Source organism: Haliotis rubra, unplaced genomic scaffold (genome assembly GCF_003918875.1).
Source record: "Haliotis rubra isolate DU_JTF1 unplaced genomic scaffold, ASM391887v1 Scf7, whole genome shotgun sequence".
In the NCBI taxonomy this organism is placed as follows: Eukaryota; Metazoa; Mollusca; class Gastropoda; order Lepetellida; family Haliotidae; genus Haliotis; species Haliotis rubra.
This window is the reverse complement of record NW_025767412.1, coordinates 3962221-3987660: the sequence shown is the minus strand read 5'-3', so window position 1 is coordinate 3987660 and position 25440 is coordinate 3962221. Positions and strand designations below refer to the sequence as shown.

The following is a 25440-nucleotide window of genomic DNA, read 5'->3' as shown; positions in this document are numbered from 1 at the left end:
TACTGTACAAAGAATAACTAAAGCAAACACACAGTCTATGTAAGTCTATGTAGGTCGATGTGACATATACTATATCTGGCATAACTTTCTCAGTTAAGTACAGATTCTAGTACATTGGGGGTCGAGTCCCACCTGGATTCGAACCCACACTCTCAGAGTCTTGCACCTTATCACTGAACACACAGTCAACAATTCAACTTGCTCAGCCACAACATCTATGGAAGCTACTAATACACATTGCCTTTTCAAAGTGGTCATACATGGGTGAGGGACAGACAAAGAGCTTTCTTCTTGATGATCAGTTGTCAGACTTCCATTTTTGAGGTGCAAGGATGAGCAAGCTCGGCAATACTATGCACAGTCCTGCTCTACACTGTCAACAAAAAATCCTATGAACACACACTGCCTTTGAAAAGTGGTCATAAACGTGGGAGAGACAGACAAAGGGCTTTATCTAGATGATCAGTTGTCACACTTCCATTCTTGAGGAGCAAGCTCGGCAATACTATGCACAGGCCTGCTCTGAGCTGGCGTCAAGAGTCAACACGAAACAACTACCAAAGAATACAATCCATTTTTATTTCCAAGATGACACTTCAAGGCATCATAATGAGGCTGAAATTATGCTGAAGTTTACAATTTCCACGTGAAACACTTGGCCTATCACCTACTAACTACACATACAATAGGGTTAGCACATTGACATGTAGTAGTAAAAAACAGATGTTAGCAGCTAGCACTATAAACAAATAGAAATAAAAGTTCAGAAAGCAATACACTATGTTACTCTTGATTAAATTTCATAGACCGTAAAAAGCTATATATAAAATAAATCTGTCAACATTTCCCTGGATATTCCAAATATCCTCACAATATGCAGTAGTAGAATCCTGTTCTCTGTACGAATCTAAAACATGTTTCAGTAATGTCATGCAAACTCACGTTAACACAGTTGATCAACAAGCACTGGAGCTCTGACGAACACTTCTTCAACAAGGATCTCACAAAACAACAAACTGTCTGCCATTCGTGTGTTCACACAATGTAATGACATTACATACCTTCCACAACAATACGCCCATTGGAATACTCAAAATCATCCATAATCATTTGAAAAAATATACAAACAACTGTTCATAACAGAAATAATAATAAAACATTTTATCACCTCAATGATTTCCTACATGCAATAATGGAGGCGTTTCCTAAATGCAGTGTGTAACAGAGGCCAGTTTCCTTTTAAGGAAAACAATGGATATATTCCTGTTTTTCCAGAGGAGGTTGGTACGTTCACTGAGACATGATCTGGTTGACAGTTTTGACGATACTGTTGGAACCGATTCCATACTTGTCAATCAGTTCTGCGGGTTTACCGCTGCGTGGGACTTCCTGGACTGCTAGTCGCTTCACGATTATGTCCCTTTCCAAGCTCACGGCAGATTGTACAGCCTCCCCTATTCCTCCTGAAGACACAATCCAAAATACATCTTAGTCAATCTTACCTGGATTTGGAAAACATGAATTTGATTTGTATATCAGAGGTTTCAAACCACAATAACAACATCTGGCTGAATCAGTTTTTCTTGACAGCCACATCACTCCAAAAGGTAAGTTTCACAGAAACATATTTCTTCTTAACCAGCCGATCTGTATTTTGAGTGAGTGAGTGAGTTTAGTTTTGAGTGCGAGTGAGTGAGTTTAGTTTTACGCCGCACTCGGCAATATTCCACCTGTATGAAGGTGGATCTCCCTGCATTTTGAAATAGTCTGCATTTTGAAATAATATATATATATATGTGAACAAATAGAGTTGAAACAATGAGTTGAAATAGCAATATTCAAAATATGTCTCAATACATTTTTAACACACACACACACAAAATTCAAATAATAAACAGTGTTGAAAATCTGTGCTGTTTCATATCTGACTATGATACCAGGGCCTCTTTTCACAAAGCACTAAGGTGATTGTAAGTCACTACGGTAGCCTTAGTGCAATGTTAAAGAATGGGAGTTGAGGTTAACCTTAGTAAAGGTTGCTTCGTGAAAGGAGCCCCATATTGTATGCAAAGATAAACAGTGTGATGAGCAGTGTTGAAATAAATCTTGCAAAAGCTTGCTTCATATAGGGGAGCAAAGTTTGTCTTGTCTGTGTATTGCCACTCTATCACAGCGGTCTGTACAAAGTCTGGACCAGACAATCCAGTGATTGACATCAAGAGCATCAATCAATGATTAAATGCTATTATCAGTGTTATTTTTAGGCAGAACAACTATCTGAAAGTGATGGACTTAATGTCTACGTTAATGCCAAAGAGTCTGAAGAATGGAAGTAACGATTCAGCATTTTCAACACACAGCCTTTGGATATGTTAGTGGAAAATGGTGGTTGAGGTGATGCTGTGGTAATGAGGTGATGTGGTGTTGAGGTGATGCTGTGGTGGTTTGAGTAATGATGTGTTGTTGCTGTTGCAATGATGTAATGATGTGGTGTGTTATTGCAAGATGTGCTGATGATATGGTGATGGTGGTGTTGTGCCGATGTGGTGGTGTTGTTGTGCTGATGTGGTGGTGTTGTGCGATGATGGTGTAGTGGTGTTGTCCGATGTGGTGGTGGTATTGTGCCGATATTGTGCCGATGGTGTTGTGATGATGTGGTGGTGTTGTTGTCCCGATGTGGTGGTGGTATTGTGCCGATGTGGTGGTGGTATTGTGCCGATATAATGGTGTTGTGATGATGTGGTGGTGTTGTTGTCCCGATGTGGTGGTGGTATTGTGCCGATATAATGATGTGGTGGTAGTGTTGTGCTGATGTGGTGGTGGTGGTGTTGTGCCGATGTGGTGGTGGTATTGTGCCAATGTGGTGGTGGTATTGTGCCGATATAATGGTGTTGTGATGATGTGGTGTTGTTGTTGTCCCGATGTGGTAGTGGTATTGTGCCGATGTGGTGGTGTTGTTGTCCCGATGTGGTGGTGTTGTTGTCCCGATGTGGTGGTGGTATTGTGCCGATGAGGTGGTGGTATTGTGCCGATGTGGTGGTGGTGGTGGTAGTGTTGTGCTGATGTGGTGGTGTTGTTGTTGTTGTGCCGATGTGGTGGTGTTGTTGTTGTTGTGCCGATGTGATGGTGTTGTGACAATGTGTTGAGATGATGTGGTCCTGTTGTTGTGATAATGTGGTGGTGGTGTTGTTGTGATGATGTAGTGGTGTTGTTGTGCCGATGTGATGGTGGTGTTGTGCCAATGTGGTGGTGTTGTTGGGATGATGTAGTGGTTGTGTGATGATGTGGTGGTGTTGTTGTGATGGTGTTGTGATGATGTAGTGGTGTTGTTGTGATGATGTGGTGGTGGTGGTGTTGTGATGATGTAGTGGTGTTGTTGTGATGATGTAGTGGTGGTGTTGTGATGATGTAGTGGTGTGTTGTGATGATGTGTGTTGTTGATGATATGGTGTTGTGATGATGTGGTGTTTGTTGTGATGATGTATGATGTGGTGTTGTTGTGATGATGTGTGGTGGTGGTGTTGTGATGATATAGTGGTGTTGTTGTGATGATGTAGTGGTGTTGTTGTGATGATGTAGTGATGATGTAGTGGTGTTGTTGTGATGATGTAGTGGTGTTGTTGTGCCGATGTGATGGTGTTGTTGTGATGATGTAGTGGTGTTGTGCCGATGTGGTATTGTTGTGATGATGTGGTGGTGGTGTTGTGCCGATGTGGTGTTGTTGTGATGATGTAGTGGTGTTGTTGTGACGATGTGGTGTTGTTGTTGTAATGTGGTGGTGTTGTTGTGACGATGTGGTGGTGGTGTTGTGACAATGTGGTGTTGTGATGATGTGGTGTTGTTGTTGCGCCGATGTGATGGTGTTGTGATGATGTGGTGGTGGTGTTGTGATGATGTGGTGGTGGTGTTGTGACGATGTGTTCAGATGATGTGTAGTTGTTATGACAATGTGGTGGTGCAGGTGATGTGGCAGTGGAATATTGTGGTTGTGCTGTGGTGATAATGAAATGATGTGGTGGAAATGTAGTAATGTTGTGGTGATATGATGTTGTTGCGAGGTTGTGGGATGAAGGTGATGTAGCAGTGGTATTGGTGTGAACCTGTACCTTCAGAGTAGTGGTCCTCCACTGTGATGATGCGGCCGCCAGTCTTCCTAGCGCAGCTGATGATGGTGGCGGAGTCGATGGGTTTGATAGTGAAGGGGTCGATGACAGTAACGTTGACACCGCTGGCTGCAAGAGTGTCCGCTGCCTTGATGGCCTCCACAAGAGTAATGCACGATGCCACAATCGTCACAGCATCATTGTTGCCTTGGCGCACAATCTGAAATAGAATCATTGCCACATCTTATCACTATTGTTGTTTCCCATGTACTTAATGGAACATATCCTGTGGGCAAGTTAATTGTTATCATGAAGAGTACTATAACATCTTCTTTTGATTCTGCTGTTTGCCTAGCTGAAATGAATATGGAGAATTTCCTCGAAAAAAGCATTAAACACTGAGTGTTACACCTTGACTTAAGTTCATAATATGAAACAATGAGGTAGGCATGACAACATTAATGAAAGCGCCTTGTTTATTTAAAGAGTTGTCTCCCATGTGCCACTCAAGATGCTTTATGGAATGTAATCACAATCCAGGTTTGAGTGAGAAAGTGAGTTTAGTTTTACAATGCCCTCAGCAATATTCCAGCTGTATGGCGGCAGTCTGTAAACAAACGAGTCTGGACCAGACAATCCAGTGATCAACATCATGAGCATCGATCTACGCAATTGGGATACGATGACAAGTGTCAACCAAGTCAGCGATCCCGTTATGACAAGCATTGGTTACTGAAGATCAATTCCAACCTGGATCTTCGTGAGTCCAAAACCAGGTTTGAAGACCATCGAGAAGAGGTAAATGAGTGATCTTAACCCATTAGGTACAGGGGCATGAGCCTGGTCCCACGCCACCATTATCAACATTCCGGCGCTATAATGACAGGCGACTGTCAGAATATGCTGAACACAATGTACCAATTGGAACTAAAACCTTCGCCTTCATGTGCCAAGAAAACATTTTAACAACCAGGCTCATAGAGAGTGGAAGCCTGTCAACAACTTACACTGTAAAAGATAATGCAACATATTCATCTTGAAGCCATTTTGAAGATCGATAAGCCCGCTACCGACTATGCAACATGTAAACAACATGGCGTCTGCCTCTCGACTGGATTTTTAACATCAGTGAAACATATTCTGACAAGTTTGAAACTGCTATAAAAACGATGAATCATATCTTAAGTTGAGTGTGCAAATGATTCAATGTATAAAATAGTTTAAATAAAGCAGTGAAAGTCTGTAAAATAAATGGGTACATAGTGAACTAAAAAACAGATAATCGAATGGTTTTCGAACTCCGTGCTCTGCATGCGTCACATTATGATGTCATACGATTGTTAGTGATACAGCTTCTCGGTGGAGAGTTTGGCGGTTACCGTAGCAGCAGGTAATATTTTTCAGTTTTTACCCTCCTGGGAGGGGTGACACGGAAACTTGTTAAAGCGTCACTCACCAATGAAATTGAAGTATTTTACATGAAGGTAAGATAATAGAGAGTGTTTATGAAATGAAAAAAGATTAACTAATCAATAATTTTAGTATGTGTGGAATAATAGAAAGAGTTTCTTTCTTAACATTAACCAGGCTTTCACCCCTTAACGTATTCTCCATTTATATCCAAAAATGGTTTTCTTCGATAAAATCCCCTAAGATATGATGTCTACATTTCACATTAACTGCATTTGTTGCTATTTGCATTATTCCATTCTATAAAGTAGCTTGCAGTGCCCATTATTTCGTCGCTAAAAAATATCAAAATATTTGTCAAAATTCACCTTAGCTTTCCCTATTTGGAACTCCTCATTGGCTCCATAGAGGATGGGAGTGTTTGGGCGCGAGACACGGATGAAACAGATCCCCTTGGTATTGGCAGCTAGTTCCACAGCCCGCTCAGCAGAAACGGCATCACTGGGGTAAAACACAGTTGACCCTGGAATGGAGCGGAACATCGCCAGGTCCTCTAGCGCGCCATCTGGGAAGGACCGTCCTCACCTGTAGCACATAAATGGGTCATTAAGTCATGTGATGGTCTTGATTGACCAATGAAACGACATCATAAACACTGCCATGTCTGTTAACCCTCAAGCATGGCTGGGGCTGACAAACCCCAAAACAATCAGTGTGAATCAAGACTCAAACCCACGGCAATTACTATTCCACTTTAGACAGTCATATTTGTATTTTTCATAATACACAGAGCAAGTTAGTGAATTTGGTTTTATGCCACTTTGAGCAATATTCCAGCAATATCACGTCGGGGCACACCAGAAATGGGCTTCACACAACCGTACCCATGTGGGGAATCAAACCCGGGTTTTCGGCGCTACAAGCGAATGCTTTAACCACTAGACTTCCCCTCCACCCCATGATTATCCCTGTCAATGTTGAGTAGTATAGTTTACAAACTTGTCTTTAAAACATGGCTCTACAATACAAATTGTAGTGTCTCACAACTTGGATATCCATGCCTTCAGGATGCAGACAGACACTCAAGCATCGGTCTGCCTGTCGTGCAATGACATCATCCTTACCGATGGACACTCCAGCATGGGACCCCACAAAGTTGGCATTGGTCTGAGAGATGGCGCCAATTCTGATCTGGTCAAAGGCCCGGGTGAAGAAGGCAGAGAAGGTGCTCATGAACACAATGGTGCGATCACGAGTGGCACAGCCAATTCCGACACCAATCATGTTTTGCTCAGCTATGAAACATTCAATGAAGCGTTCTGGGAAAACAGCCTGCAAAAAACAAAAAACAACAACATGGAAATCATTATAGCTGCTTGTAACTGAAGGATACCGAATGGGCTTTAATGCTGTGTGCATGATTATTGCATGTCCGTGCCCGGTGTGCCTTGTGTGCACTAGTTTGCTATCCTGGGTGTTTATTTCTAAACAACTGAGACACCATGCTGCAGTTAAACAGGTCTGGTAAATATATTGTAAGGAGTTAACATGGTTATGCATCATAATCTTGCTATATCATATCATATGATTACACAAGTAGAAGTCACAGTGGCTGCGCGGGTTAGGCGGCTGACTTTGTGTGCTGGCGATTGGGTGCCTGACTGAGGGTGTGGGTTCGAATTCTGGATGGGACTCAACCTAACAAAAGTACTAGAATCTGTACTTTACTAAGAAAGTGCTATCCCAAATATAACATATGGTAAGTTATATCATATCATGCATGTAAAAGTACAAACCAGTGGCTGATAGGATAAGAACTGTAAGTTCACATGAGATGCTGTGGGCCTTGGCTAATCCAAAAATGTGATGGGCAAAGCATGAAACGCTTCTTAACTAGTTTGCTTCTGTATTACTGTAGGACAACATGGAATGCTAGTACCTATTCTGCCCTGGAAGCACTTCAGGACATGGAATGCTGGTACCTATTCTGCCCTGGAAGCACTTCAGGACATGGAATGCTGGTACCTATTCTGCCCTGGAAGTGCTTCAGGACATGGAATGCTGGTACCTATTCTGCCCTGGAAGCACTTCAGGACATGGAATGCTGGTACCTATTCTGCCCTGGAAGTGCTTCAGGACATGGAATGCTGGTACCTATTCTGCCTTGGAAGCGCTTCAGGACATGGAATGCTGGTACCTATTCTGCCTTGGAAGCACTTCAGACATGGAATGCTGGTACCTATTCTGCCCTGGAAGCACTTCAGGACATGGAATGCTGGTACCTATTCTGCCTTGGAAGCACTTCAGGACATGGAATGCTGGTACCTATTCTGCCCTGGACATGGAATGCTGGTACCTATTCAGTGCTTCAGGACATGGAATGCTGGTACCTATTCTGCCCTGGAAGCACTTCAGGACATGGAATGCTGGTACCTATTCTGCCCTGGAAGCACTTCAGGACATGGAATGCTGGTACCTATTCTGCCCTGGAAGCACTTCAGGACATGGAATGCTGGTACCTATTCTGCCCTGGAAGCACTTCAGGACAGGAATGCTTCCTGCCCTGGAAGCACTTCAGGACATGGAATGCTGGTACCTATTCTGCCCTGGAAGCACTTCAGGACATGGAATGCTGGTACCTATTCTGCCCTGGAAGCACTTCAGGACATGGAATGCTGGTACCTATTCTGCCCTGGAAGCACTTCAGGACATGGAATGCTGGTACCTATTCTGCCCTGGAAGCACTTCAGGACATGGAATGCTGGTACCTATTCTGCCCTGGAAGCACTTCAGGACATGGAATGCTGGTACCTATTCTGCCCTGGAAGCGCCCATGGAATGCTGGTACTTCAGGACATGGAATGCTGGTACCTATTCTACCCTGGAAGCACTTCAGGACATGGAATGCTGGTACCTATTCTGCCCTGGAAGCAGGACATGGAATTCAGGACATGGAATGCTGGTACCTATTCTGCCCTGGAAGCACTTCAGGACATGGAATGCTGGTATTCTATTCTGGAAGCCCTGGAATGCTGGTACTCTATTCTGCCCTGGACATGGAATGCTGGTACCTATTCTGCCCTGGAAGCGCTTCAGGACATGGAATGCTGGTACCTATTCTGCCCTGGAAGTGCTTCAGGACATGGAATGCTGGTACCTATTCTGCCCTTGAATTGCCACTGTGTCACTATGTTTTCTCCTATTAATCCATGTTGGTATCCTCACATAACATTCTTTGAAACAATGATGAATACTGAGGACTGTTCCAAATGTCACCCTCTGACAAAGCAACCACGTGTCGAGAGAGCTCACCTGGAACTTGTTGGAGTAGGTAGAATTCTTCATATCACCATCAAGGGCCACAACTCTGTTGTTGTTCTTCCCTATCTTCAGCAAAGCATTGCCATAAGCAACACGAGTAGCAATCTGAAAGTTGAAAGACATCGGTTAGTTTCTGATCAGATTCTGAATAACAACATGCAGTCTTGTTGGGCTAGAAACAATAGTTTTAATTAGTTTCGTTTTACGCCACTTTTAGCAATAATCCAGCAATATCACAATTTCACCAGAAATGGGCTTCACACAATGTACCCATGTGGCGAGTTGAATCCCGGTCTTCAGCATAACGAGGAAATACCTTAACCACTAGACTATCCCCCGCCCCTCACTGAGCAATAACACAATATATATTTACATCATATATACATGCCACAATTTTTACTGTTAATTGTATATTTATTATAATATGATAATATGACAAAAGATAACATGGACATTCAAATATCTTCTGCACAAACAATAAAGTAGGAAGACTAAAATCTCATGTGTTTGTATTTATTCTTTTATTGCGATGTTTTCAACAAGCTTGAGTGAGTGAGCGAATGAGTTGGATTTTACACAGCTTTAACTCTTTCAACACCAGTCAACCAGAGGCATTTACTGCCATGACACTGAGTTCCCAGAGACTCTGAGGTCATAGATGAAGCCTATGTTTATGAAGGAAATTATAAGCTTGTAAAACGTTATTGCTACTACATCCCATACACCATTTAAAAGATCTAATCCTACTGTTGATAAATATGAAGTTTATTTTTATAATATTATTCAAATAATACAACTACAACTTAAATAAATTTATATTTGAATGAAAATGCAAGCTTACATTTATAACGTCCAGATAAACCACCTAAAGAAGCAAAACTATGGCGATTTTTTTCCATTTGTGACATCCCATAACATGCCCATGCCTTTTTCTTTATATTTTCATTTTTAAGTAATCAGAAAATTATTATAAAAAGATTTTTAAACAATATGTATGGTCAGCCTATTTCCGATATCTGTGGCTTTCCGCTTCGGTAAAATGACATAACAACTGAAAATACCTCCGTTTTCGAAGCTTCATTATGAATAACATGCGCTGACAAATCGTTTGATGTCGGGCATCGCTCGAAAAGCTCTGAACATCAACAATATCACTGTACCCTTGTCAAGAGTATTTTCACAGTTGTAGAAGCGATTTTATTGGATAAAGATTGGTTTCCAATGGCGCTTTTCGCCACAGTCTGCTATAAAGGGTCGTGATTGGTCAAAATCAGACACATGACCTAAGGTAGCCAATCATATTACGGCAATGGATACCATCCTCGTAAAACGAAAACTTTAGATTTGGACAAAAGTTTTGGGTGAAATAATGCTATTCTGAACATATTAAGCAAGAAATCGCTACCTATAATCGTAAATTATGGAACTTATTGGATCGTGATCGTGCTAGGTTATGACCTGTGACAAAAATGCTTCATGTATGTATTTTCGCATTAAACATCGCGGTCCGTGAAGTGAAGATTGAGGCGGCGAGGCGAGATGTCACTTGTCAGTGACTTGACTTGCATTACATGATCGCACAAAAAGATGGAAATAGTAATTTTATATATGCGTTTGACAACTTTTATGAATGCTGTTGTTGATTTTATTCATTAGTTTATTCAATTTATTTAATAATTTCCTCGAAACATCGTTACTTTGCTCTTTGACAATGTTATTGTGGGTCGCTGCCGAAGCATGTGTCCGAGAATCGTTGTTTTCAATAACATTGCGAAAAATAGTTTATGATTTTAATTCTGCTGGTAATATATGATAAATTGAAATTTAATAAGTGTTTTCAGACATTGTGAAATGTGATAGATTTGATATATGAATCAAAAGTCAGGTAGGTTCCTAAAATTATGTCTCATTTTGACGTGACTACTGCCTGGCCCGATTATTCGGCCTGCGGTGTTGAATGGGTTAAACAATATTCCAGCAATATCGCAGAGGGGGACACCAGATAAGGGCTTCACACATTGTACCTATGTAGGAAATTGAAACCAGACCCCGATTTCTCAAAACGAATTTAAGTTCTTACTCAAATTTCAAACTGAGTTTGACAATTTGAAACAGCTGAATTTTGAACTCAGCTGCATTTTTTAAATAAAAAAGCCCACAATACTTAAGTATTCTATTCACCAAACTCAAGTTGTCTACTATGTTTGAGCTTAATATCGATTTCCGTTCATTCTTGGAAATGCATTTTCTCAAATTGAGTAAACATTTGAACTTAAGTCAAAACTCAGACTTAAGTTTGTTTCGAGAAATCGGGGCAAGGTTTTCGGTGCGATGAGCGAACAGTTTAACCACTGGGCTACCCCACCTCCCCTAACAAGTTAATAGTAACATAACTACCCACAAAATGTTTAGTTGACAAAGTAATCAGGGCATGACATAGGGATGACATCAGTTCAGAAAATAGATTTAAAATGTTTCATTTCAACCGATTTTATTTGACATAATTTAAGAGGGTCTTTTTAGATCTACATAAACTGATTTAGTTTTCAGTTTGTTTTGTTTGTTTAACGCTGTTGTTGCACTCTGCAATATTCCAGCTATATGGCATCTGTCTGGACCAGACAATCCAGTGATCAACATCACAAGCATCAATCTATTTTTATCTCAACTGGAATACGATGACATGTGTCAACCAAGTCAGCGTGCCTGACCACCCGATCCCGTAAGTAGTCTTGCTTTCAAAATAAGAAACAAGAAGAAGACAAAGTCATCAATATCCCCCCCAATGGCAAAATACTCTTCATGATTATGTCTACGAGTTATGATTATGTCAAATATTTAGGTGTGTATATAGAAATATTTAGGTGTGTATATAGAAAAGTGGAAGGAGAGTATTGAAAGGTTTTTAAAGTTCTGCTCCAGAAAGCAGCACTATCACCAATTTCAGTCAAACTTGTTGCCATGGAAATGCCACAAATATTTTATTCAGAATTCCAAAACTACCAAAAGGCACCAGTACACCACTAGACCAATCTAAGTGCCAAGTTTGGTGAAGAAACATTGAACGGTTTTAGAGTTCTGCTCCAGAAAAGAGCACTACTACTGACTGACTGAGTTTAGTTTTACGCCGCTTTTAGCAATATTCCAGCAATATCACGGCGGGGGACACCAGAAATGGGCTTAACACATTGTGCCCATGTGGGGATTGAACCGGGTCTTCGGTAGTGACGCCAGTGACTTTAACCACTAGGCTACCCACATCCCTCAGCACTACTACAATTTCAGTCTAAGTCAAACTTGTTGCCATGGAAACGCCAAAAATATTTTATTCAGAATTCCAAAACTACCAAAAGGCACCAGTACACCACCAGATCTATCTATGTGCCAAGTTTGGTGAAGAAGAAATAGCGAACAGTTTTAGAGTTCTGCTCGGGAAAAGACACTACCACAATTTCAGGCTAAGTCAAACTTGTTGCCATGGAAACGTCAAAAATATTTTATTCAGAATTCCAAAACTACCAAAAGGCACCAGTACACCACCAGATCCATGTATGTGCCAAGTTTGGTGAAAGAAATATGAAGCGGTTTTAGAGTTCTGCTCGGGAAAAGACAAAACGACTGCAGTTGAGACGGACGACGGATGGGCCTTATGAACGGAGTCCATTTTAATACCCCACTAAAAGCGTGTTTGGAGGCGATAAAAAGGTTGGGTCTACCATGCCAATTAAAATCTCACCGTATTGCTTATACACCAATACACAAATGGTAACAATGTCGTTCAGCTGATCCTGCTCAACATACCTGTTCATCCTTCTTGTAGCTGGGTGGTTCCCCCAGTCTCACGTTGGTGATGTCCACATCCGGGACCTTCATGGTGGGCACTGCAGGCTTCAGGCCAAAAGGGCCGTTGTTTGACATGATGGCCTTGATGGCTGCGATGCACTCTTCTCCCTTTGCACCCAGGGCTTTACCATGCCAGTTCTCCATGTCCTCAATACCTACAACACATCAGGACTTCTTGACGTCATGATTCATACATCATAGAATCAGGATACAAGCTCCCCCTACATTGATACAGGTGCACATCTCATCTATGAAGGTGTTGGCGATGACACGAATTCACACCTCACCTGTACAGACGCTTTGATGATACAGGTACACAACTCACCTGGACAATCCTTCCCCTTGAAGGTGTTGACGATGATACAGGTATATAACTCACCTGGACAACCCTCTCCCCTTGAAGGTCTTAGTGATGATACAGGTATACAATTCACCTGGACAACCCTTCCCCTTTAAGGTCTTATCAATGAAACAGGTATACAACTCACCTGGACAATCCTTCCCCAATAAGGTCTTATTGCTGACACAGGTATACAACTCACCTGGACAACCCTTTCCTTTGTAGGTCTTAGCGATGATACAGGTGGGTTTGCCTTTGTCTCTACCAGCATTGAAGAACACTTTGCATAGAGCCTCTATATCATGGCCGTCTACAACGGTTGTGTTCCACCTGACAAGACAAAATATTGGATATCAGATTTTTCTCGCAGGATCACAGGCTCTGCACTCGCAAATATTTATAGTTGACTCTTATGAAGCAGCGATGTCAACATTGGGTGCTTGAAACCTAATTGGGTCTACAATCCCAACAGAAAGACAAGCATGGAGGCCTGAAACCTACTCGATCATGGGGTGACACTTCTCAGGATCACAATACTTCTATCATAAAAGTGATCCCAACTCGGTAACAATTCATGCAGCACAGTGCTATCTACCAACCCAAAAGCTTCCAGGCGCCTCTTGTATACATCTGTTTCATGTCCAAGACTGGTTGGCTGACTCTGGCCCAGACGGTTGATGTCGAAGATGCAGACAAGGTTGTCGAGCTTGTAGTGGCTGGCGAAGGCAATAGCCTCCCAGATAGAACCCTCAGCACTTTCCCCATCACCTATAAGGCAATATGTCCGGTAGCTGCAACAGAGCCAGTACCTGTGAACATCTTTAGGAAATGGGCTATTATGCATCTACAAAATCCATGATGCATCTATATAATCCACCACATACGCAATTGGGATACGATGACATGTGTCAACCCAGTTAGCATGCCTGACCACCCGATCCCATTAGTCACCTCTTACGACAAGCATGGGTTACTGAAGATCAATTCTAACCCGGACCTTCACAGGTGAGGTGAGGTGAAATTGGGTTTAAAGCCGTGCATGAGAATATTTTGCTCACATGACGACATGCATGAGTGTGTATGTGTATGTGCGGCTGCTTGTACTAGCCCAGACAAGCTGGTTTTATAGTGCTAGCCCACTGAGATACCATGCCGCAGTTAAGCATGAATACCCCACTCAGAGACATTATACTGACTCCGAGCCGACCAGTCCTTGTTGTACCCATTAATGCTGAACGCCAGACAGGGACCAACAAGTACCATATTTTAACGTCTTTTGGTATGACTCGGTCGGGGATGGAACCCGCGACCTTCCGCTCTCCGGGTGGACGCTCTAACCACTACACCGCGGAGGCGGTCAGGACCTTCACAGGTCAGTTAGTATTTGTAAGTGCATCATGGTGAATTATAGGTTTAAACAACAAACATACCGGTAGGTATATCATGGTATATTATATAAATACTTGATTGATGTTCCTGCTGTAGATCCCTGGATTGTCTGGTCCAGACTCGATTATCGACAGACCGCCAAGCTGGATTATTGCCGAGTGCGGCGTAAAACTAAACTCACTCACTTTTATATACTAACTGTATATAATTAAATATGGATCAATAGTCAATCCAATGATTATGTGTCAACCAAGCCTTATCACCCGATCCGAGCACGAATTGCTGAATTCTAACCCGGCTCTTCCCTGGTATGTACGTTTGTAATCCGTAATGATGCAACCACACATGATGCACATATGCATGTACATAGTCAACCATATTTCTAGATCCACCATGATGCATGTACGTAAACCAACATGATGCATGCACATAATTCACCATGAAGCACATACGTAGTCCACCAAGATCTATCTTCACAATATGAAAATCATTTTTGTTCATCACGGAGACATATATCCCTGTCTCTGACTGACAATACACTGACTTCAGCCACTGCTACAGTAAGGCAAAGCAAAACAATAAAAACATAACAAGAAGACAAAGTCATCAATATCCCCCGCAATGGCAAAATACTCTTCCTGATTATGTCTACGAGTTATGATTATGTCAAATATTTAGGTGTATATAGAAAAGTGGAAGGAGAGTATTGAAAGGTTTTTATAGTTCTGCTCCAGAAAGGAGCACTATCACCAATTTCAGTCTAAATCAAACTAGTTGCCATGGAAATGCCAAAATATTTTATTCAGAATTCCAAAACTACCAAAAGTGACCAGTACACCACCAGATCAATCTATGTGCCAAGTTTGGTGAAGAAAAATTGAACGGTTTTAGAGTTCTGCTCGGGAAAAGAGCACAACCACCAATTTCAGTCTAAGTCAAACTTGTTGCCATGGAAATGCCAAAATATTTTATTCAGAATTCCAAAACTACCAAAAGGCACCAGTACACCACCAGATCTATCTATGTGCCAAGTTTGGTGAAGAAAAATTGAACGGTTTTAGAGTTCTGCTCCGGAAAAGAGCACAACCACCAATTTCAGTCTAAGTCAAACTTGTTGCCATGGAAATGCCAAAATATTTTATTCAGAAATCCAAAACTACCAAAAGTCACCAGTACACCACCAGATCAATCTATGTGCCAAGTTTGGTGAAGAAATATTGAACGGTTTTAGAGTTCTGCTCCGGAAAAGACAAATGTGCACGGATGGAAGGACGGACGGACGCACATAGTCCATTTTAATACCCCCCGCAAAACGCGTTACGGGGGATAAAAATAACTGAGATAGTATACAAAAGACCGGATGTGCACATTGGAAAATATTATCATTAGTTTGTCATGATGACAGTCCTCCATGAAAGTATTCGACTGAAATTGAACACAATATTATTCATTCTACCCTCGGAGTAAGAAACTTAACAATTAATCCCCCACAAATGATAACATGAAAACAGACCAAAACGGTAACCATGGTATTGATACTTACAACTTGCTGAAAAACATTAAAAAAGGAGAAGTCAGTTGTTTGCCAAATTACGAACATTGTTTGACAAACACATCCAGGTGAAACATGCTTAAGGCATGAAAGATAGTTAATAGCATATTAGCAATGGGCATGGTGAAGTGAGGTGTGGTTAAGTTAGGTGAGATGAGTTAAGGTGAGATATGGTTAGGAGATAAGATGACTCAAATGGGGTTAGGTGAGGTATGTTGAGTTAAGGTGAGTTAATGTGAGTTAATGTGAGGTATAATGAGTTAATGTGAGGTATGGTGAGTTAATGTGAGTTATGGTGAGTTAAGGTGGGGTATGGCGAGTTAAGGTGGGGTATGGCGAGTTAAGGTGAAGTATGGTGAGTTAAGGTGAGGTATGGTTAGATGGTGAGGTGAGATAAGAGGATGTGAAAGAGGTTAGGTGAGGTATGGTTAGGATATGGTGAGGTGATTTGAGGTTTATGGTAAGGTGAGGTATGGTTAGGAGAGGTGAAGTGAGGCAAAATGTCATTGATTGTTGCTTAAGACATTTCCACTTATACAGTGATGATCACCAGTCTGAGTAACAAGAAGTTTTTTTCCGTATGAAACACATGGATCGAACCAAAGGCAATGCAGACACCATCTACATGGCAAATGACATGGTCGTCTTTGATGACAATCAAAGGGGCATACAAAGGGGCATACAGAGCTTCAAACAGAACTTCACTTCAACAAAGCATGTTAGAAACTGAGCCAAAACCGTGTGAATATAAACAAATGTTTTATGCCACAGTCAACTAATTTAGCACCACGCCAACAAGGATAGGACCAAAACATGACAAGGCAAACTGTGAATTAAAGCCATGTCATTTCAAGTGTTGGTTAAGAAGTTAACATGAAGCTGAATTACTTACTCCGCTTTATCAAAATGTTTGGCCGTGTACGCCATGCCTGCTGCGACGCTCAGTCCTTGACCTAGTGACCCTGTTGCAACATCAATGAAGTTCAGTCTCTGCAAGACAAAACATACACCATAAGAGGGAGCCAATGTTGTTTAAGTTCAGTCTCTGCAAGACAAAACATACACCATAAGAGGGAGCCAATGTTGTTTAAGTTCAGTCTCTGCAAGACAAAACATACACCATAAGAGGGAGTCAATGTTGTTTAAGTTCAGTCTCTGCAAGACAAAACATACACCATAAGAGGGAGTCAATGTTGTTTAAGTTCAGTCTCTGCAAGACAAAACATACACCATAAGAGGGAGTCAATGTTGTTTAAGTTCAGTCTCTGCAAGACAAAACATACACCATAAGAGGGAGTCAATGTTGTTTAAGTTCAGTCTCTGCAAGACAAAACACATACACCATAAGAGGGAGTCAATGTTGTTTTAAGTTCAGTCTCTGCAAGACAAAACATACACCATAAGAGGGAGTCAATGTTGTTTTAAGTTCAGTCTCTGCAAGACAAAACATACACCATAAGAGGGAGCCAATGTTGTTTTAAGTTCAGTCTCTGCAAGACAAAACATACACCATAAGAGGGAGTCAATGTTGTTTAAGTTCAGTCTCTGCAAGACAAAACATACACCATAAGAGGGAGTCAATGTTGTTTAAGTTCAGTCTCTGCAAGACAAAACATACACCATAAGAGGGAGTCAATGTTGTTTAAGTTCAGTCTCTGCAAGACAAAACATACACCATAAGAGGGAGTCAATGTTGTTTAAGTTCAGTCTCTGCAAGACAAAACATACACCATAAGAGGGAGTCAATGTTGTTTAAGTTCAGTCTCTGCAAGACAAAACATACACCATAAGAGGGAGCCAATGTTGTTTAAAGTTCAGTCTCTGCAAGACAAAACATACACCATAAGAGGGAGCCAATGTTGTTTAAGTTCAGTCTCTGCAAGACAAAACATACACCATAAGAGGGAGTCAATGTTGTTTAAGTTCAGTCTCTGTAAGACAAAACATACACACCATAAGAGGGAGTCAATGTTGTTTAAGTTCAGTCTCTGCAAGACAAAACATACACCATAAGAGGGAGTCAATGTTGTTTAAGTTCAGTCTCTGCAAGACAAAACATACACCATAAGAGAGTCAGTCAATGTTGTTTAAGTTCAATGTCTCTGTAAAACAAAACATACACCATAAGAGGGTTGTTTAGTCAATGTTGTTTAAGTTCAGTCTCTGCAAGACAAAACATACACCATAAGAGGGAGTCAATGTTGTTTAAGTTCAGTCTCTGCAAGACAAAACATACACCATAAGAGGGAGTCAATGTTGTTTAAGTTCAGTCTCTGCAAGACAAAACATACACCATAAGAGGGAGTCAATGTTGTTTAAGAAGCATCAACAATATGCAAACCATATCGCTCATGATATATCTCCACAATGTGCGAGTGAGTGAGTATGGATTCACACCGTTTTTAGCAATATTCCAGCAATATCATGGCAGGGTAGACCAGAAGTTGACTCCACACATTGTACCCATGTGGGGAATCGAACTCGGGTCTTTGGTGTGACCAGCGAACGCTTTAACCACTAGGCTACCCATGGAGCACTGGTAAAGGCTTCACCTATGGCAACTATGTGGGGAATCAAACCTAGAGTGTGATGAAGAAATACTACAATCACTAGTCTAGTCACTTAGGTGACACACAGTTAGGGACCGTTCATAATTTATGGCTAGAGGGGTGATGATTTTATGGTGGGGGTCACCCATTTTGTTCTCGGAAGATAGGAGGGGGTTCAATCAATTTTGTACACACTTTTAGGGGCGGGGCAGGGGGTTTGTCTAACCATTTTGTACATTAAAAATATATGCACAGGGGGCACAGGGAGTTCCATGTGAAGGTATTGCACAAAACACAGGTGACACAGGGAGGTCCATGGGAAGGTATTGCACAAAACACAGGTGACACAGGGAGTTCCATGTGAAGGTATTGCACAAAACACAGGTGACACACGGAGTTTCATGTGAAGGTATTGCACAAAACACAGGTGACAAAACACAGGTGAGCTCCATGTGAAGGTATTGCACAAAAAACACAGGTGACACAGGGAGTTCCATGTGAAGAAGTATTGCACAAAACACAGGGAGTTCCATGTGAAGGTATTGCACAAAACACAGGGGCACAAAACACAGGTGACACAGGGAGTTTCATGTGAAGGTATTGCACAAAACACAGGGAGTTCCATGTGAAGGTATTGCACAAAACACAGGTGACACAGGGAGTTCCATGTGAAGGTATTGCACAAAACACAGGGAGCTCCATGTGAAGGTATTGCACAAAACACAGAAGGTATTGCACAAAACACAGGAGTTCAGGGGAGTTTCATGTGAAGGTATTGCACAAAACACAGGCAGCTCCAGTGACACAGGGAGTTTCATGTGAAGGTATTGCACAAAACACAGGTGACATACCGGAGTTGGATGTCCTTCCAGATCAGAGGAGAGTTTGCGCAGGTTCATGAGATCGGACTCGGGGAACAAACCTGCCTCAGCCCAGGCAGCATACAGTATGGGAGCAGCATGGCCCTGAAACAGAAGAACACACATGTCATCCAAGAATGTTATTGCACAGGCCCAAAGAATATTGTAGATTGCAATTAATAAATTTCTCCTACAAGAAACAAAGCTGTGTGCCCAGTTTTAAGATGATGGCAACATGTATTGCTGGACAAGTACAACCTTCTTTCATGAAAGTGAATATGGCTGTTTGTCACTTTTAGGAACATTCCAATATCATATCTGGGGACACGTGAAATGGGCTCCACACATTGTACCCATGTGGAGAATCAAAACCGAGACATTCATGTGACAATTTTTGAGTGCATGCATTTGAGTTTTATGTAATGTATGTGGTGGCAAGTGGTCTTGCACACAGAGCTCAGGTCACAATTCAGTTGAAGTTAAGCAATGTTAGGCGGTGTGGAGAATCCTTGGATGGGTGACCGTGTTTGGCAGCTTGACTCCTGAGAGTTTCTATGACTTCAGTCCTGCTCCACAAGAAAGCATAAGTGATACATGTGGTCTCACATTAGGCAAGTGAGTTCAAAACTGCCTCTGTTCACCCAGCAGAAAATAGGTACCCGGTGGGATAAAGTCAAGTGACCATAACTCTCCAGCATCTAACAGGCAGCTTGGGTTATCAAGGGTAATAGTAATCAGATTGTTTGGGCGCTTCGAGCAAGCATTGTGCATGACAATGGACCATTATTGTTATTACTACCATGATGGTGCATCGCCAGAGAGGAAAGCTGAAACTGTCCATGTAGGCATTGTTTATTAAGTGCAAACAAAAATCTTAAGGCTACCCAACATCCTGAAAAATCTGAAGAAATATGAAAAATTGAGGAAAAGGTAATGCTATTTTGGTCATGCTCCTTTGGTCATAGTCACTCTAATATGCATTCCGTACCTTGGAGAGGACGAACCTGTCCGCTGAGGCACTCCGCGGCTCTGCAGTGCTGTAGCGCATGGTGTCGAAGAACAACACAGACATGATATCGGCCATGGAGCAGCATGATGTTGGGTGACTGAAGCAATAAAATTACACACAGTTACAGACAGTTACAGACATGTAGCGTTCAATTGGGAGGACGGCATTGCTTCTTCACTGCCTCTTTTTCCATTACGGAGCTAGCATTATCAGCTGATGCGGCATTTGTGAAACATGATTTTAAAGACAAGCGAATGTCACACAAAGACAAGCGAATGTCATACAAAGACAAGCAAATGCCACACATAGACAAGCGAATGTCATACAAAGACAAGCAAATGTCATACATAGACAAGCGAATGTCATACAAAGACAAGCAAATGCCACACATAGACAAACGAATGTCATACATAGACAAGCGAATGCCACACATAGACAAGCAAATGTCATACAAAGACAAGCGAATGCCACACATAGTCAAGCGAATGTCATACATAGACAAGTGAATGTCGTAAAACGACAAGCAAATGTCGTACAAAAAAGAGAGAATGTCACACATAGACAAGCAAATGTAAAATGACAAGCAAATGTCATACAAGGACAGGCAAATGTCACACAAAGACAAGAGAATGTCACACATAGACAAGCCAATGTCGTACAGAGACAAGCAAATGTCATACACTGACTGGCTGAATATGGTTTTACGCCGCTTTTAGCAATATTCCAGCAATATCACGGCAGGGGACACCAGAAATGGGCTTCACACATTTTACCCATGTGGGGAATCAAACCAGGGTCTTCGGCGTGACGAGCGTACGCTTTAACTTCATAACTACCCCATTTTATCCTGGGAGAACGACTTTCAAACATCATTTTAGAAGTAAGATGAACAAGGGAGATAATTCTTTCTAACAAAGAAGTAACCATCTGGTTTAACCGTATCTATGTAGACGATTATGCACAGTCTGGGCATGTTGTCTTCCCTAATACCTATATATTATGGAACACTATTAGCAAATTAAGGGCAATAGGCTTCTTTTAATACATTTCTCATGCAGTGTTTTAAATGTAAACAGGTGCTGTATGTCTGAAATATAATTGAAATCTGAAATTTTTAAACTGACCCCACGTTAGTGAAAATTGATTTCTCATGCAGTGTTTTAAACATTGATTCGCTAAATGTATAACAGGTGCTGTATGTCTGAAATATAATTGAAATCTGAAATTTTTAAACTGACCTCACATGTTAGTGAAAATTGATTCTTTATGTGATCAAACATCAGCCAACAAAGTCAGCGAGCCTGACACCCAATCCCTTTGCTCAAGTCTTACATCAAGCACATTCTAACCTTGATCTTCATGGGTCTAGTTAATATGATAGCGATAGAGACCAGACCGAGATTCTTTATGACTGATCGAGACCTGGGTCTTCAAAGTAATGAGTGGATGCTTTAACCATTTTGCTATATTCCAGCAATGTCATGCATGGGTTACTGAGGTTAACCACCCTATAGGAAGCATGGGTTACACACATTGTACCAAGACCCTATAGGACATGCATGGGTTACTGAACCTGGGTCTTATAGGACATGTGGATGCTTTAACCATTGGGCTAAACCACCGACCCTATAGGACATGCATGGGTTACTGAAACAAGCATGGGCTACACTACCGACCCTATAGGACATGCATGGGTTACTGAGACAAGCATGGGCTACACCCCTGACCTCTATAGGGACATGCATGGGTTACTGAAACAATCCTATAGGACATGCATGGGTTACTGAGACAAGCATGGGCTACACCACCGACCCTATAGGACATGCATGGGTTACTGAGACAAGCATGGGCTACACCACCGACCCTATAGGACATGCATGGGTTACTGAGACAAGCATGGGCTACACCACCGACCCTATAGGACATGCATGGGTTACTGAGACAAGCAAGCATGGGCATTACACCACACGACCCTATAGGACATGGGTTATGAGACAAGCATTACACCGACTGAGACAAGCATGGGCTACACCACATGGGCAGGCATGGGCTACACTACCGACCCTATAGGACATGCATGGGTTACTGAGACAAGCATGGGCTACACCACCGACCCTATAGGACATGCATGGGTTACTGAGACAAGCATGGGCTACACCACCGACCCTATAGGACATGCATGGGTTACATGCATGAGACACACTACACGACCCTATAGGACATGCATGGGCTGACACCTACACGACCCTATAGGACATGCATGGGTTACTGACAAGACATCGGGCTACACCACCCGACCCTATAGGACATGCATGGGTTACTGAGACAAGCATGGGCTACACCACCGACCCTATAGGACATGCATGGGTTACTGAGACAAGCATGGGCTACACAACCGACCCTATAGGACATGCATGGGTTACTGAGACAAGCATGGGCTACACCACCGACCCTATAGGACATGCATGGGTTACTGAGACAAGCATGGGCTACAAAACTGGCCTGATAGGAGACGGGGCAGCAGGGTAGCCTAGTGGTAACAGTGTTCAATCGTCACACAGACGACCTGGGTTTGATTCCACACATGGGTACAATGTGTGAAGCCCATTTCTGGTGGCGCCAGCTGTGATACTGCTGAAATATTGCTAGTATAAGCGGCGTAAAACAAAAGTCACTCACTCTCTCACTATGGGAGACAGAACAATGAATACAGCATTTCAATCTAGTAACACATGAACCTCGGCTGACATCAGTGAGGGAAGACAAAATAACCTGACCAGTGCATGTACAGATAGGCAACCTAATTCCGGCTGATCTGTGACAGGCAGGCCAGTGTTGCTACATCAACCTTGCTGAGTGTGGCTCAAGTGACCTTGCTAAGTGATAGGCCTATCTACATGACAGCTGGGTCAGTAGGACGGTATCGGCAACAGCATGTCACCCAGCACTGTAGAGCAATATCGAGACAAACTGACTGACCAGTGTCCAATATGAAGGCTTAGTATATACGATGTGCAGCATATTAAGTACAGAAACAGGCTGACCAATGTCCACGAGGGAGGAGTGGTATAACATGTATATGCTACATTGGGGAATATTAAGTACGGAAACAGGCTGACCAATGTCCACGAGGGAGGCCTGGTATAACATGTATATGCTACATTGGGGAATATTAAGTACGGAAACAGGCTGACCAATGTCCACGAGGGAGGCCTGGTATAACATGTATATGCTACATTGGGGAATATTAAGTACGGAAACAGACTGACCAATGACCACGAGGGAGGAGTGGTATAACATGTATATGCTACATGCTACATTGGGAAATATTACGAGGGAGGCCTGAAACAGGCTGACCAATGTCCACGAGGGAGGCCTGGTATAGCATGTATATGCTACATTGGGGAATACTAAGAACGGAAACAGGCTGACCAATGTCCACGAGGGAGGCCTGGTATAGCATGTATATGCTACATTGGGGAATATTAAGTACGGAAACAGACTGACCAATGACCACGAGGGAGGAGTGGTATAACATGTATATGCTACATTGGGGAATATTAAGTACAGAAACAGACTGACCAATGTCCACGAGGGAGGCCTGGTATAGCATGTATATGCTACATTGGGGAATATTAAGTACGACCCCCGAAACAGGCTGACCAATGACCACGAGGGAGGAGTGGTATAACATGTATATGCTACATTGGGGAATATCATGTATGGAAACAGACTGACCAATGTCCACGAGGGAGGCCTGGTATAGCATGTATATGCTACATTGGGGAATATTAAGTACGGAAACAGACTGACCAATGACCACGAGGGAGGAGTGGTATAACATGTATATGCTACATTGGGGAATATCATGTATGGAAACAGACTGACCAATGTCCACGAGGGAGGCCTGGTATAACATGTATATGCTACATTGTGCGAAGGACTATCTTGACATAGGCGTCCTGACCATGTAATATGTACACATGGATACAGCTGGATCTAACATCTCTCAAGCTCTCCTATAGCAGTATTTAACATTGTAAAGGGCAAACACTGATTCCAATACACTTTTGAACTTGATGTCAACTTCCATGATAATTATGGGTTAATGAAAGTATAGTGAGTGAGTGAGTTTAGTTTTACACCATTTTAGCAATATTCCAGCAATATCATGACGGGGTACACCAGAAATTGGCTTCACACTTTGTACCCCTGTGGGGAATGGAACCCGGTCTTTGGTCAATTAGACTAGCTTAACGCTTTCAGTTGCAAAGTGTTGTTAATTGACAGTGTCAACCAAGTCAGCTATATGGCGGTGGTCTGTAAATAATCGCCTGACCACCCGATCCAGCATAGTCGCCTCTTACGACAAGCATGGGGTATTGAAAGTTCATTCTAACCTGGACCTTTACGTGTATTATATTTTCTTGAATGTATCAGACCTAAAATATAACTGAGGAATAAGTGCGCACTGGGTTGGAGTGGAAAGGTATTATTTGTGACACAACTTATGACAGATTGAGAAGAAATAAGACTGACTGACTGACTGAGTGAGTTTGGTTTTACGCCACTTTAAGCAATATTCCAGCAACGTCACGGCAGGGGACACCAGAAATGGGCTTCACACATTGTATCCATGTGGGGATTCAACCCGGTCTTCGCTGACGAACAACACTTTAACCACTAGGCTACCCCACCGCCCCGAGAAGAAATAAGAAGATATAAGATCTAAATTATCCATAGAATTATATCAACAAATTCTATTTTTAATTAAAATCAAGTTAGTTGAAACTAATTCAAGCACTTTTGGTTAGTATGAAGTTGACATAATTACACATTCTGGCAATCACTTTCTAATGTTAGGTGTCCACTCACAAAACTCGTAATTTCACCCGAAGGTTATTTTGCCTGGTTTTACCTCACCACCTGTGGCTTCTGGCTTAATTCTATTATTTAAGATCGACAGTTTTGAAAAGTAATGAAAAGTTTAATCACTTATTAACATTTTATTAACAATAGGTATACCATTGAAATAAACATCTCTAAGAGAGAGAGAGTGTGCAT

At 42.0% G+C, this 25440-nt stretch overlaps 1 protein-coding gene across 1 annotated transcript in view; it reads right to left on the bottom strand.

Annotated features, from left to right (window-relative positions):
• Nucleotides 1-559: 559 nt before the first annotated feature.
• LOC124258617 (transketolase-like) overlaps nt 560-25440 on the bottom strand; it is a 35838-nt gene continuing 10957 nt past the window's right edge. Inside the window, 12 exon segments of the mRNA XM_046692684.1 lie at nt 560-1463; nt 4107-4323; nt 5882-6073; nt 6076-6098; nt 6638-6845; nt 8826-8939; nt 12636-12832; nt 13220-13347; nt 13617-13808; nt 16851-16948; nt 19359-19472; nt 20356-20473. Coding sequence (XP_046548640.1) covers nt 1291-1463; nt 4107-4323; nt 5882-6073; nt 6076-6098; nt 6638-6845; nt 8826-8939; nt 12636-12832; nt 13220-13347; nt 13617-13808; nt 16851-16948; nt 19359-19472; nt 20356-20473 — 1774 coding nt within the window. The 3' untranslated portion in view covers nt 560-1290.